This window comes from Dunckerocampus dactyliophorus, chromosome 8 (genome assembly GCF_027744805.1).
Source record: "Dunckerocampus dactyliophorus isolate RoL2022-P2 chromosome 8, RoL_Ddac_1.1, whole genome shotgun sequence".
In the NCBI taxonomy this organism is placed as follows: domain Eukaryota; kingdom Metazoa; phylum Chordata; class Actinopteri; order Syngnathiformes; family Syngnathidae; genus Dunckerocampus; species Dunckerocampus dactyliophorus.
Genome location: NC_072826.1, coordinates 31,246,183 through 31,262,194, shown reverse-complemented (window position 1 = coordinate 31,262,194; position 16,012 = coordinate 31,246,183). Strand labels below are relative to the sequence as shown.

Genomic DNA, 16,012 nt, shown 5'->3' with positions numbered 1-16,012 from the left:
CTTACAGATAAGGTTAGAAGCACTGTCATCTGGGAGAAATTCGGAGTAGAACCGCTGATGAGGTGGCTTGGGCATCTGGTCAGGATGCCTCTCGGGGGCCTCCCTGGGGAGGTGTTCAGGGCATGTCCGACCAGTAGGAGGCCTCGGAGACGACTCCAAGAGATTATGTCTCTCAACTGGCCTGGGAACACCTCGGGATCTGCCGGGAGGAGTTGGACGAAGTAGCTGGGGAGAGGGAAGTCTGGGCTTCCCTGCTTAGGCTGCTGGCCCAGCTACCCCACCTCGGATAAGCGGAAGAAGATGAGTGGATGGATGGACATACTGTTGAACTACATTTTGTAAGCATTTCAGTTGAGTTAGTAGGAGTATATTACTCCTATTCTACAATCTTTCTAAAGTAGCAAATATTAATTGTGTACACATTTGCTGTATTTGGTTATGTATAATTCTTAGTTTCTTACTTTTACGTGTTTTGCCTCTCATTAGTATGAAAGTGTCTTTTTGGACACCTACAAAAAAAAATCATTAAGAAAATGTGGCACTAGTTTAAACGCCATAAAAATCCTCAACAAGCATTCACACATGATAAAGTCATAAAAACATAAGCACATGCATGTGTGCCAATGCACAAGTGCACATTGTAGCCTTGTTCTACCACAGGAAGGCAAGGTGATTGTCCTCCAGCGGCTGCGTAGGCCCCATTGGAGAGCAGGTGTGACTGCAGGAGAAACAAAGACCTCTGTCGCCCCAGCAGTTATGTTCAATATCCTGGTTCTTTGCAGCATGATGGGTTTTTAAGATCCATCATTAAGATGTTGATGGGTGATCTGATGTCTAATGTGGTGTGGAGTTGAACAGGCGATGGTAAATTCAGTGCCACAGCCTGAAACCACCTTGTGCACCTTGCGTGATGCCAACTGGTGAAAATGGACGGTAAATCCAAATTGGGTGACAGCATTTGTTCCAGGCAGGTCAGCTGGCAGTCATGTTGGGAAACAGTGCCAGTGATTTACTTCCCACAGAGAAGCTGCCTGTCACCTGTGGCAGCTATGAGGTCCGGACATGACCTTGGACCACCTTCATGAATGGACAACACAATATCACGGCTTGAGCCTTATTTTAGAATGTGATGATTCAAGCATCAGCACCTTTAGGGCACAGGCCAGTGAAGAACTCTGCTGATCCAGATCTTCTATGTTTACTAGTATGCTGTGATATTGTGTGAAAAAGTGTTTGTCCCTTCCTGATTTCTTTTTTTGTGCATGTTTGTCCCACTTCAATGTTTCAGATCATCAAACAAATGTAAATATCAGTCAATGACAACACAACTCAACACAAAACGCACTTTTTCATTGAAACTTTTTATTATTAAGGGAGAAAAAAATCCAAAGCTACATGTCCCTGTGTGACATCTCTCTCTCAAAAACGTAACCACAGTGAGAGCCATTAAAACATGAACAGTGGTGAACCTTCCCAGGAGTGGCCAAGAGGTCACAAAAGACCCCACAACAACATCCAAAGAACTGCAGGCCTCACTTGCCTCAGTTAAAGTCAGCGTTCATGACTCCACCATAAGAAAGTCAAACAGCAAAAACGGCCTGCCTGCAAGACCAAAACCACTGCTGAACAAAAACAGCATTAAGGCTCATCTCAATTTTGCCAGTCAACAAAGCAAAATTCCTCCCCAACGCTGGAAGAGACTCATTGCAAGTTATCACAAACGCTTGATTGCAGTTGTTGCTGCTAAGGGGGGCCAACCACTTATTAGCTTTAGGGGGACATCACTTGTGTTTTTTCTCTGTTAATAATCAACAGTTTCAGTTAAAAAGTGCATAAAGTGTTGAGTTGTGTTGTCATTGACTAATATTTACATTTGTTGGATGATCTGAAACATTGAAGTGGGACAAACATGATTCAAGATTCAAGAGTTTTATTGTCATTTGCACAGTAAAACATGCACAAAATAAGAAATCACTTTTTCACACCACTGTAAATATATATATATATATATACACACAGTATATATACTGTATATATACATATTGTGTATACTGTATATGTGTGTGTGTGTGTGTTTTAATTGTGATTGGCCTGTTGCTTTGCAGCTGCAGTGTGTCAGAAGCCAAACAGACGGCGTTCAAGGCGCCTCCCACGCTAATTAACGTGTGTGATGGCGACGGACAGGATTGGTGATGATGGTTATTGGATCAGTAATGAGTTCAGGATGCAATGACAGTTAATATCACAGCCCCTCAATAAAAGCACGATACTCTTGTCAGGACCAAATGTTACCCAAGATTCATTTCATCATCACGATACGTCAATAATGCAACCATGACAACCATGGAATTTCCATTCCACCTACGGCGTACTATTTCCAAACAGACATAGAAAAGAACATCCTTGTCAAGATCTCTGCAGGTTCGGAGAATCTCATATACAGCGAGTATTATTTACAGTTACAGTTACAGTTACAGTTACATGAGCAAGTCAGTGTTCTGAGGATGGCTCCACTGTCCAACACTGGCATCAAGATACTCACTAATCAAAGCTGAAACGCTGTTGAGCTTCGGGTCGTAGGAGCACTTTCCCTTCCCGGACTCCACTTTGCCAGGCTCCAAATGAAAAATGTCTTCCTGCAATTGGAAAATCAGATGGAGTTGGAAATACATTCAGCAGTCTTCATCTTGTCACCGTGATTCCCTTGTGTATGGAAAATGAGGCTCCCTCCGACTCCTGGGGGGACCCTTCAGGTCTGATGAGGGATGGAGGATTACAATAATGAGTGTTAGTTCACACAAAAAGAAGCATGCGGGGCGAGGGGGGGATTTGAAATCCATCTTAATACTACTCTGGAGGAGAATGATGTCTTGTGTGCTGCTTCTCTCAGCTCGAGTGGAGTGCATGGCCCAATGTCTCTCAGCTTCTTGGTGTGCAGGTCTAGCTAGTCCTGACACCTGCAATCCACAACAGTGAAAACAAGTCTGTGATGGACGCCCACTGCATCCCTCCTCGCAGGCACTGAAAAGTTATTGCTGGGAATTTATGAGTAGGAACAATTGAATCAATGGCGCGTGACGGCACGTCCTACGAGCCCCGCCTCATAGACCAGAAAACCATGTCAAATCTTCAACCTTTACCCCCTGTAGCAACAGAGATGTCTGTCACGGTCTATCAGTACCAAAGCAGAGGAAAGACTGTGGCATGCCAACCTCACTTATCATGTACACCCCCCCCATATCCCTACTCACGTTTGATTAAAATCACGAAGGTGCTGGCAGCTGTCTCTAGATCATCAACATGAAGTTGACATAAAACAAGGTCAAAAATACTTATGGTCTGCCCTGCATGCTTCTAGCACCTTGTTGTATTGTGTACCTCTTTAGGAAAGTCCCCATATATTCACTCAAGCCCCTATGTCAACTATTGCTTGGAGATAAGCGCTTGGAGATGTCAAACAGGCGATTGGCGCGTTTATTTCCTTTGCTGCACAATGAGACGGATGCAGATGGCCGCTGTTTGCTCTGGACTAACACAGTCTGCTGTGGGATTGGGTAAGATGCTGACAAGCCCTGCTGAATCTCCAGGAGAACCTACACCACGTTCCTGATGAAGGTCGAGGCGAGTGGGACAAGAAACTGATGGGTGCAACACCTTTTCAATGATTTGTTGAAATTATTTCCATGCAACTATGACATGCAGTCCACCATGGCATTCATTTGTGTCCTGGATAAGAAAATATGTTGAAACCAGAAAAGCACTTAGAGAGCGCAGACTTCCGCCAAGCACCAAAGTCCATCCATCCATGCATCTTCTTTGCCGTTCCCCCCCCATATTGTGATTTACACCATAAATATTAGTGCTACATTTATTTTACCAACATATTTAAATTCCTTGACCATGGAAACATACCATGGAAGGGTTTGAATGACTTAGAGAATGCTAACAATGTTAACAGGCTAATGTTAGCATGCTAACACCTAGCATAATAGCGCTAAGTGTTACATAAGTGCCATCCATCCATCCATTTTCTATACCGCTTCATCCTCATTAGGGTCGCGGGGGCATGCTGGAGCCTATCCCAGCTGACTTCGGGCGACAGGCGGGGCACACCCTGGACTGGTCGCCAGCCAATCGCAGGGCACATATAAACAAACAACCATTCACACTCACATTCATACCTATAGACAATTTACAGTCGCCAATTAACCTCACCTGCATGTTTTTGGGAATGTGGGAGGAAGCCGGAGTGCCTGGAGAAAACCCAGGCACACACGGGGAGAACATGCAAACTCCACACAGAAATGCCCAGGGGAGAATCGAACCCAGGTCTTCCCGATCTCCAGGCTGTTCCTGTATTGGCCAACGTGCTAACCACTAGACCACCGTGCGGCTACATAAGTGCCTAGCTCTGAAAATGCTAAAAATTTTAGTGTAATTATTTTAGCATGATAACATGCTAAAGTTAGAATGCTAACACCTCACATGATAGTGTAAGTGTCTGCTTAAGTTCATATTCATGAAAATTGCATAAAATGCTAGTATGCTCGTTAGTATGCTAGCAATGCTAACACCTAGCATGGTAGTGCTTAGTGTTGATATATGTGTCTACCTATCAAAAAGGCTAAAAATGTCACTGTGCTATTGCAATACTAATATGCTAACATTAGCATGCTAACACCTAACATGATAGCGGTGTTTATATATGTTTCTACCCATGAAGAAAAGCAAAAAATGCGAGTATGCTAACTTTAGCATGCTAGCAATGCTAACATGCTAACATTGCCTTGCAGGATACCGCAATAGGCTACATGTCCTGAACAAGTGCTCTGACCACTTTTTCTTAAAGAACGTTAAAGATTTCCCTTAAAAAAAATCCTGGATCCAGACGGTGATCCAAATCACCCCCAAAATTTAATCAGTTCTTCCATATCCCATTTCCAACAATTCCTGAAAATTTCATCCAAATCCATTCAGAACTTTTCAAGTTATTTTGAACACAAACAAACAAACAGATAAAAGCTGGAAAAAACATAACCTCCATGCTGCGCTTGGCGGAGGTAAGAATGAGGTTAGCATTTAAAAAATGGGGAATTCAGGGAAGAAGGAGTGACCACACAAAAGTGAAAACAATCCAGCACATAAACTGCTCAAAAAAGCATGCCAAGGGTTGCAACGATGAACACATGATGGTGTTGACATGCTCAGACATAAAGAAATGGTGCATACTGCTTGGGACCCTGATCCCAGGCAGTATGCAGGCCTGCGGTGCAGACAGGGCCCACATCGCACCTTTAGTCCAAGTGTCTCATGCACCGCGCTGGGCTCAGCTGCGCGGCTAGCCCGTCCTCTGGCCTGGGCCATCTGTAGGTACATGGATGTCTAAAACAGGAGACAGCAACAAAGTTTGGGAGTTATGTGGCTGATTCTGAACGATCTTCTCTTCTGGAAATGATAACTTCCCATTTGCGACATCGAAACAATGTCAGTGAATGAAACTAAAAGTTTAACTATATGTGGGATGATTTTTTTCGTATATTTCGCTAACTGATTAGATGGTGGTCGTCAGTGATTTGCAAGTCTAAAGTCTTTGATCTCTAGTCTCAAGTATACTGTAGACTTGCAAACCGAGTCACGTCTCAAGTCAATACAAGATAGGAAGTCATAGGATTGAAATGTTTGAGTCCTTACTTACATGCAATTAGTGTCTCTGGAATGAAAGGCCGTTTTAACAACGTGACAATCTATTGCATTTGACAAATACCGAATGTTTTCGTTTTGAAATCAAACAAGACCCGTGTGACAAGACTGCCACAGGAAAAGAGCACTGACGGAGCGTTCAGGATTTAGAATACTTTGATTGGGATTGCAGCTTCCTCAACCCATTCACTAAAAATCACAAGTATTTTCCAGTCATCACACCCGAGTCAAGTCTTGAGTCATTAATATCAAGGTCCGAGTTCAGTTGCAAACCTTTGATGATATTGTCAAGTCGAGTCCAAACTCATCAAAATTGCGACTCGAGTCTGACTCGAGTTCAAGTCGCGTGACTCGAGTGTTAGGGTTCAGGTTCTGTGAAAGACCAGAAACGAGGAAAAACATGCTCAAAGGCTTCTTAGCATTTAGGGAGAAGGTTTCCTCGTGTGCAACTTTCCAAAGTCTATCATATCGAGTCAAATTGACATTCCCAGCATGGTTGAACTTAACAACCTTCTGATTAATGAACAAATTCTGGAACATTCCAGTGGAACCCTCTTCCAGTAGTACAAGTTGTCGCCTGGTGAAGGCTGCATGCATAGGTGATCGAACAGATGGAAGACCTTTTTGGTAAAAGGTCATACAGTGACCGGATGCAACAAGGAACTCATACGAGTTGGCAAACTAATCTCAAGGGATGGTCCAGTAGGGTAAAATGACTTTTATTCCCTTTTCACAAAAGTCCCAGGTTCATCATTAGGAACCAAGTGCGAAACTTAAAGAGGAGTGAATATGGAGGGTTGATTCCTGGCTCGGTGCAGGAAGTTCAAGTGGTCCCATTAAAGGCTGAGGCTAAGCAGAGCGGCTTTAACAAGTCATTGGGGACAGCAGCTGAGTGTGAGTAAAGCTGTCACTCCTACCGCAAACACGCTAATCATGTTGGAAAATCATTCAAAGACCCTTGCGTGAGGTGCCTGCAGTGTAAGAGGAAAAAAACAAGAGACATGTTTTCTTTTTTGCAAGCCAGTAAAATTCAAATAAAATTACCTGAGATTTGCGTCCACGGTTGACAAACGTACAGACTGGATTGTAAGCGCCTGTCCCACAAACATAGAGCTGTGTCCTGTTCCATGGCTCAATCAGACGGATGAAGTTAGCACACTCTTCCTGGACAGATTTAAAGCAGACCACGGAAACACATGAATAAAAGACAATCTTCCAGGCCGAAATGGCAAAATAAATACATGATGGGTGGATGGACGGATGGAAAGGCAACTTATTTTTACAATGTGTTCAAAACCCAAAGGCAAGTGTGAGAATGTTTTTCATATGATGACCAGTGATATGGAAATGATATTTAGGGCAGCTGCACGCGCTTAACTAAATGCATTTTTATGTTCAGGCTGTCAGGCTGATGGAAATAATCGGAATCTAATGACTGTGCTGGGCTATAGTTTTGCTGTCAAGAGGCTTACTTACGTTGGCGTCTTTCCCACTTACGAGGCATTCCATCTTTCTCCGTTCAGACACTGGCCAGTGGATCTGTGAGCAGGGAAACATTTCATGTTTGCAAGCCGTTACACGTCATTCACATTTATGGGAGTTTTGGTCTCAATTTGCAGTGGATGTCTACCAAGGCTAATATTTGTCCTGCAGGAATTGTCCGAACCCAATAACAGTATTTTAATGACTCACTGTGCGACAGGAAACATGGCTGCCAACAAAAACTGCATTTGAGCTAACCCAAACGGCTGCTGCTGGTGCAATGGAGCAGAACATTTTGCCCAGGGGTGCAGCTGTATGAGTTGAGGTACAGTCACTTGCTTCATCGCTGTGGCAGCTAACATGAGGGGCCAGGGGCGAGTGGAAAAACAGTTCTTACGATATGAGGGTCCTTGTTGATGTCATGGAGGTCCAGGGACAGAATGTGGTCCTTGCTACCAATGTACATGCGGTCATAGTCCTCGTCCATGCGCAGGATCCGGTAATCAGAGGTGTTGAGGAGGTAGGCAAAATGATGAGCAGTACCAGTAGATCTCAACTCTGCAGAAAGGCAGAAATACTCACATTGATGAGAAACGTGGTGCACGTACAGTACGCCGCACACACTTTTACAATGAAGCAGTCGTCATGCAACTCCCAGATATTAGCTTGGCTTTATCTGATGGTTTCCCATTGATGTAACTTAACCCCACACATTAGGGAGACGTGCTACTGAGCGTCTGTCACGCGGTGTTGAAGGCTTAATACCACCCGAGAGGATCAGAAGACCCTGAAAGTCTTTCATCACTGGTTGTTCATGACTTTAGATGGACATTGTTACATAAAATCCTTATAATGTCACACCAGCTATGGGACACAGAAGTGTTCTAAGGTGGGTTTAGGCATATCACTTTCTACTGAACACTGTTCTGTGAAGGTCAGACTGGAGTGTGCCTTTGGTGTCACAATGCAGTAAACATGTCCTCTCATGCTGAGTAAGCCAACCTTCCTACAGTTATGTGTTGGAGTGTTTGTTTGATACAGTCTTCCTGGTTCAGCAACCGCGTACAAGCGGAGCAGGGAGGTGTCTACTAAGTCAGCTAAGCCCCGTGCCACACCACAGGCAAACACACTCCCCTGCAATCTATAGGGGAGAGGCATGGGGGGGTGGCATTCGAGTACTGTTGGACAAACACGGACGTTCCAGTCAAGCTGCAGGAAAGCCGTGATTCTGTTTGCAGGAACAGACCACTTCCACATACATACCTGCACTTTGAGGTTACACAGAATTAGCTTTTGCTGATTTAGCAAACCAAAATGTGGTGGTAAGAAAACCAGAGGAACAGGCAAATATACAGTGGTCTTGTCCCCTTCCTGATTACTTATTTTTTTCATGTTTGTCACACTTAAATGTTTCAGATCATCAAACAAATGTAAATATTAGTCAGTGACAACACAATTCAACACAAAATGCACTTTTTAAATCCATCCATCCATTTTCTATACCGCTTCATCCTCATTAAGGTCGCGGGGGCATGCTGGAGCCTATCCCAGCTGACTTCGGGCGACAGGCGGGGTACACCCTGGACTGGTCGCCAGCCAATGGCAGGGCACATATAGACAACCAACCATTCACACTCACATTCATACCTATGGACAATTTAGAGTCGCCAATTAACCTCACCTGCATGTTTTTGGGAATGTGGGAGGAAGCCGGAGTGCCCGGAGAAAACCCACACGCACACGGGGAGAACATGCAAACTCCACACAGAAATGCCCAGGGGAGAATCGAACCCAGGTCTTCCCAATTTCCAGGCTGTTCCTGTATTGGCCAACATGCTAACCACTAGACCACCGTGCGGCCCCCACTTTTTAAATGAAAAGTTTTATTATTAAGGGAGAAAAAAATCCAAAATGACCCCAAGACTCATCTGAGAGGTCACAAAAGACCCCACAACAACATCCAAAGAAGTGCAGGCCTCACTTGCCTCAGTTAAGGTCAGTGTTCATGACTCCACCATAAGAAAGACACTGGACAAAAACGGCCTGCATGGCAGAGTTCCAAGACCAAAACCACTGCTGAACAAAAACAACATTAAGGCTGCTCTCCATTTTGCCAGAAAACATCTTGATGATCCCCAAGACCTTTGGGAAAATACTCTGTGGTCTGATGAGACAAAAGTTGAACTTTTTGGAAGGTGTGTGTCCCATTACATCTGGTGTAAAAGTAACGCTACACTTCATCATAGCCACAGTAAAACATGGTGGTGGTAGTGTGATGGTCTTCAGGACCTGGAAGACTTGCTGTGATGAATGGAAGCATGAATTGTGCTGAAGGAGAATGTTGGTGACCTCAAGCTGAAAGCAACTTGGGTTCTGCAGCAGGACAATGATCCAAAACACACCAGCAAGTCCACCTCTGAATGGATGAAGACTTTGGAGTGGTCTAGTCCAAGTCCTGACCTGAATCCTATTGAGATGCTGTGGCATGACCTTAACAAGGAAAAGCCTCCAATGTGGCTGAATGACAACAATTGTGCTAAATTCCTCCCCAGCGCTGAAAGAGACTCATTGCAAGTTATCACAAACGCTTGATTGCAGTTGTTGCACTGTTGTTGACTGTCTTTGATTATTATATGTGACATAACAAACAGAGATGTTCCCAAACAAGTGTAAATTCCAGTAAATGTGAGGTGTCAAAGCAAAGACGTGATCTACATGAATTCTTGCAAGCCACCAACATGCCCCCCATCAGATGTTAAAATCAACACTATGGAAGATGACGTGACTGCTTTTTCCAGCCAGAAGTAAATTGAATAGAGTTACATCAATAAGCAAACACTATAAACATTGCATTTGCCATATTTATGAAGATGAATTGAATAACAGTGTCCAGCGGAGGAATGTTTACACGTCAGCCAAGTGATGGGCAGCTGTCAAAGCGTTGTGCACAAGAGTTACGACATGTGGCTCCAACCTGTGATTATTTGTGTTGGAGACTTAAGTTGAATGACGGGTCCCCGTGCACTCAGGCGACCCGCTCACTTTATGCGTGTGTACGGCAAGAACACAACAGGAAGACACGTATCGCACATGCACACACATTCCAAGAGCCAGTCGAAGTCGTCTCTGCATCAGGTTTTCAGCAAATCCTCAGTGTGTTTGTTGACAGAGAGGAGCTGGATGGGACCCTGTGTCAGTTGGGGGGTGTTCATAGTACGTAACCCCCCATACAGAGAGCCACACATTACACAACTAACACGCGTGTAACCAGGCCTGTCACGATAACATATTTTGCTGGATGATACTTGTCCTACAAATGATTGCAGATAAACAATGTTATTGTCAACATTATTTTGAGACTATTTTTTCATTATTGGAATGATAAAATATGGCATAATAACGCAAGTAAACCGTAACAAAAGCAATAAACTTGAATTTCTCAAGAGTATTTAGCACTGTAACTGGAATGTCAAGAGCTCTTCAATGAAATCAATAAACAAACAAACAAACAACATAATAAATTAAAGAAACAAAAAAAGACAATGAACATAAAATGGACTCTCAGTCTCTTTTTGCAAAAAATTGCCCTTAAATAAAAATCCCAATCATAACCAAAAACAATAAAATGTAGAGCCTGTCTCTGTTAAGACAAAAACTCCCATAAAACCACACACACAACAATAATTGCACTTCGATAAATAATGAACATTGGGTATTACCATGTAGCGACCGACACTGTCTGTGAGCGCGCCTCATTTTGTTTATATTTACTTTGCTGACCCACCAATATTTGTGCAGCGGCTCTGACTGATTATCCATCATCTTCTCTCAGATTCACATTTGCTTGTTTTTCACCCAGAGACAGTTTTCTAGGTTTTATGTTGCTTTCACGTCTAAATGCAGTCTACAGGCAAAACCCATCCTACCCACTATGGAACTGAGCGTAGACATTCAGTGCTGCTTACTGTTTGAAAAAGCAATGCGTGGCTTGTGTTGCAATACTTTTGCCAAGTTGAAGAATGTGTGGCGTCAAACACAAGTGCTCTCTTCTAAGCCGTGCATCCAGATGTAAATACCTGGAAATAAAAGGTTCAATGTTGCTCTCTGGACCTGTACTCATCAAAACTAAAAGTAATTTGCCTGTTACACCCACGGTGTAAGAAGGAGAGGTTCCGCAGGTCCTTCATACCGACTGCTATGAGGCTCTACAACACCTGAACCTTTTTGTGTTCACTATGTCTATGCATTGCATGCATTGTCTATGACTATGCCTTCTTTACTTGTGTATCTTGCTTGCTGCTGTAACAGATACATTTCCCTGCTGTGGGATTAATAATAATAAAGTACTACTACTACATTGTTCCAATACTTCCGGGGGGGGACGCTGTATATTTCTAATGTACAGTCCGTTGCAACAGGAATTGTCGAGCAACACCGACTGTATGAGGTGATGGTGTTGTTGAGGAAAACTACGCCTGCAGGGAAACTTTGCTCTTTCATTACATTGAATGACTCAGAGCTTAAGTCAAGGCTCTGGCACTGTTCAGACCTGACATTAATGTGCATCTCGGGTGATCCGATTACAAGTGGACACGTTAGCTCACGTCTGGCATCTGAGTGGGTCTGAACATGCGCCTCCAGTGACCACTTGCGATGAGATGTCACTCCCCTTCTGTATGAAAATAAACAATGACATCATTCGTTTTCTTTCGCAAAGCCCGAGGTTTGTTTTCAGCCGACAGAAGGCAGTACGGAGTCATGCCAAGTTTAACTGCTACTAGCAGAGGGCAACAGCAGACGCACCCACTCCATACACTCTGTTCAAACAGAGTGTGTCACGTAGACACTTCTTTACGACAATGCTTGACATCAAAGCAAACATTTGAACATTGCTGAAAAAGGTAGTCGTCTGAAAAAAAACAGAGGACATGTGTTAAGCGTTCAGACTGGGCATACGCTAGTACGTCATAAGCAAAACATCGCTTTTCCGATTCGTATTACTTACACTCATCCAGCTTGTACGTCGAGGAAGGGTAGTCAAAGGATGCTTTTTTTATAAGACTGGGAAAGACATGCAGTTCTCTACAAAGTGACATCACCACCTACAGGTGCAGCATGCGCGTGTTCTGCATGCAAGGAGAAGTCTGATAGAACGAAAATGTGAGGATATTATCCCAGCAGCTTGATAGCATTTTCTATTGGTACCCTTTCTTTGCTTAGTTTAAAAGTCAACCTTATCCTCGGGCTGGAGAGTAGGACGTTGTGCTTCGATGAGAAGGACCAATAATGACAAGCGAAGGTGGATGGCGTGCACCAGAGGTGGAAGCGCCTGCGTAACGGCCTTGCATGTCTGCAGACTGACATCCGGCCAACACAGTCACCGTGTGCTTGGAAAGAAAAGTACAGGTTATAATGTAACTAAGGTCTTTACTTGCTGGAAACAAACTCGGTTCATTTCAGATTGGTCATCTGAATGGACCAATCTGAAATGAACCGAGTTTGTTTCCAGCAAGTAAGTGCACTTTTTTGGAATTTTTCATCATCATCCACATTCCTCATGTGAAACATGAACACACATATTTCGCTTTTCTGTGTGTTCTAAAATACAAAAACAGCCAAAAAGAGGCAGCTAAGAATGCATGTAATGGGACGCAAGTATTCCGCCCATAAGGCTTCTGAAAAAGTCACCAAAAACCGCCAACAATGCTCAACTGACATAATGTGACCTGCGTATTAACCGCGCTTCACTAGCGTAGTAAACCTCGCCACAACACCCTGGCTAGCTACTAGCTGGGTAGCGACGAGCTTCACCAAACACTCGCTCATAGCACCTGAGGCTACCATGCAAGCGTCTTCATCACATACGCGCGATTGGACAGGCGACAGTGAGCCGGGATACGGCGGGAGACAAATAGAACGCAGAGCGATTTGTGAGATTCAATTTTTTTCAAATAGGCATTTTTGTGATGCAAATGTATAACGTTTTTGAACGCAAATTGCTTTTCTTTACTTAAATCACATCACGGAAATCCGACCAGAACTGGACTCGCGGGTCCAATTGGGGGGTTGATGTACTACACTGCTGATGGGGATGTCATACAACTTCATGTCAAGACATCTCAACTATCCCTCTAACTAACTAACTAACTAACCACTCTTACTAGGCAGACTAAACTGAACTGCCAACCACATTTTGACATGTGTTTCCAGACATATTTTGGAGATTTTGAGGCTGGGGACAGCGTTCCTCTGTGTTAAAGCCTAACATCACACAGACTGGTGCACATAGGTATGGAGGGTGTGGCGAGCAGGCAGCTCACATTCGCTACAAGGCAGCGATACGGGTAATCTGCCGCACACCGCTCAGGTTTCAAACACAAAAATAAAAGTACACACCACCGCAAGAAACAGAGCAGTGCCTTTTTCTCCTCGAAGGCTGCCAGTGAACAACTGGGGGGACACGATGAGAGATACCAATGCAAAGAGCCAAAAGTTAACAGTCTGTTGCTCTGACACTAAATAGGGAGGGGTGGGGGGTAATGACGAGTGATGAGGAGCCAACTGTGGAGCAATCACCTGCTCAAGTCATGGTTCTGTGGAGTCCACTTTGTGAAGAATGTAAACGGGACCTGGATACTGTAGACTCTGTATCAACTTACGCTCCCTCCCAAGAATCACGTCAAGATAAGCAAATTACGAGTTGGGACACACCAGCTGTTATCATGCCAATGGCGTTGTGGCATTAAAAACTAACGTTTTTCAAAACGGATTTTTTCTGTCAACACATTTGTGCAAAGATTTTACTGGAAATGCTGGAGGATATCCCAACAAAGGCAGGGTGTAATAACCACTCGATTAAGATCGTTAGCAATTCTGCTTATTGTGTTAACAGACCGCCTTGCAGCAGCTGATTTATCAGCTCTGGAAGCAAATGAGGCAAAAGGGGGCGCACTACTTGGCTGCAACCAGCAGAAGCACTGTTGATTCCGTCTCAATTGATCTGCTGTCAAACTCTAAATCCACCTTTACCCCAACAAAGGGTATTGAGAAAATGAAAGCAGCCGAGAGGAGTAGTCGGTGTGAAAACAATCGGCAACTAACGCATTTATTTCGCAGCGTTTCTACTTATTTTTACATGTCTGTGTGAACTGGGATTGTTTCATCCACGTCGTTGTCTGTCAGCGAAATATTTCAAGGATGCAAAGAAAAAATCCTACTGTGCCTACTGTGTCCTGTCAAAGTAACCTAAACCACACGCAAGCGAATCTGGCTTGACTGAGCGCGTCGGTGTTTTGGTAATAAAGTGACAGAAATACCCGACTAACCCCCAGCACATCACATACGCGTCGGACGGCCTAAACCGTGTCCTGAGGCAGTTTCCAACAGTTAGTGGGGTGTTAGATCACACAGCAGAGGGGCAGGAGCGATAATGAGGGTGTTTAGGAGGGGTGGGGAAGGTGTCGTGCTCCCACACATCAAAGGAAACTTGTGTCAGGAATCTTGGCCGAATGCTTGAAGTGTTTAGAGAAAAAAAAATGATGCTATAACCGTCTTATTGTCCCCAAAAGCCCTTTTCAGTGGAAGGGCAATTATGGAATTCCACAGCAACAACTTCAGTCACGTATACTTTGGAAAGCTGCAAGTTGCCAGTCGTGAACAATGATGGAGTGTCACTCAGTACGTTTACATGCACTAAAAAAACCCCAAAAAACATGAGTTGGTGTGAAACTAGCTTTTAAACGTGCATGTAAATGCCTTAATTAGATCGTGCCCAAACAAATGTTACTGACTCACTGTCCGTGCATTTTTAATTGAGTGTGACTGCTAAATGCCCCTCCATGGGGCCAAAGAAAGTTGCGAGTTGATAAAGATGGTGAGAAACATTTATTAAATTCGGGAAGTACGGGAAGTCTGCATCAACAATAAGTTCTATTCATTATTTTGCATTGTTTTCAGGAGGTAAAACTATAATTATGCTATCTAAAATATTTGTAGATTTACATTATTTCCGATGGGACGAATTGCCTCGATTTTTGTATGTCTCCGTCTGAACTTTGGGAACGAATTAATAACGAAATCCAAAGTACCACTGTGTTTGCAATTTACCTTCCACAAAGGCTGCGTATGGATTTGCTGTTGAAATAAAGCGTTTTTCCTTGTCCTTGTCTTTCCTTCCTCATACTGGCTCATGGGCACGTGAACTAATCCATGAGACCAACATGGGGTCAATTTGGAGGAGGCAGCTTCTGGTTCGACTCCCCTGCCCGGCATTCAACATTATGGCTGAGGCCCCCTTGAGTGGGGGACCAAACCACCTGAAATGCTCAACCCATGTGTGTCATGAATATGGTGTACAGCTGCTGTGTTCACTGCCGTGAGGCGTGAATGCATAGGTCGTATTTTGTGCAGTGCAATGAAAAAAGGCATTCATGAACATAATCTTGGGTTTCGTTTAAACACAGTGTACATCAGCCATCACCAAATGGCGGACCTTGGTCCGGATCGGACCCAGTGATGGACCTCTACGGACCCACGTCGAAATAAAGTGTCTAATATAGGCTTGTTTGTTGACGTGGGTAAAAATGTCGACTGACAACAGAGACAACGAGACCGTGTTGGCGCCGCTACAAGGTATCGAGCTAGCTAACGTCGATGCTATCTGTGGCACAAGCGCACCCGTGGTTTCAACATATCAAGCCCAGTTCCGACTGCGAGGAATGACACAGGACGTCGGATGCCGCTGGATGCCTCGATGATGGCAAGTACGGGAGCCCATAGGCCGATAAATACACCAGTTTCTTATGATGAGGAGCCAGCTGAGGTGGCTCGG

At 44.1% G+C, this 16,012-nt stretch overlaps 1 protein-coding gene across 4 annotated transcripts in view; it reads right to left on the bottom strand.

The window, feature by feature from the left end:
• Positions 1–16,012, bottom strand: part of sema3fb (sema domain, immunoglobulin domain (Ig), short basic domain, secreted, (semaphorin) 3Fb) — a 77,233-nt gene that overhangs the window by 22,335 nt on the left and 38,886 nt on the right. For 2 of the 4 annotated variants that reach the window (XM_054784146.1, XM_054784145.1), the window contains exons 3-7: positions 7,580–7,740; positions 7,177–7,239; positions 6,745–6,864; positions 5,293–5,382; positions 2,543–2,636 (exon numbers count right to left, since the gene is read on the bottom strand). In XM_054784146.1, coding sequence (XP_054640121.1) covers positions 2,543–2,636; positions 5,293–5,382; positions 6,745–6,864; positions 7,177–7,239; positions 7,580–7,740 — 528 coding nt within the window. The remainder of the gene's footprint in view (positions 1–2,542; positions 2,637–5,292; positions 5,383–6,744; positions 6,865–7,176; positions 7,240–7,579; positions 7,741–16,012) is intronic. The other 2 variants (XM_054784149.1, XM_054784147.1) reach the window with 1 other exon arrangement.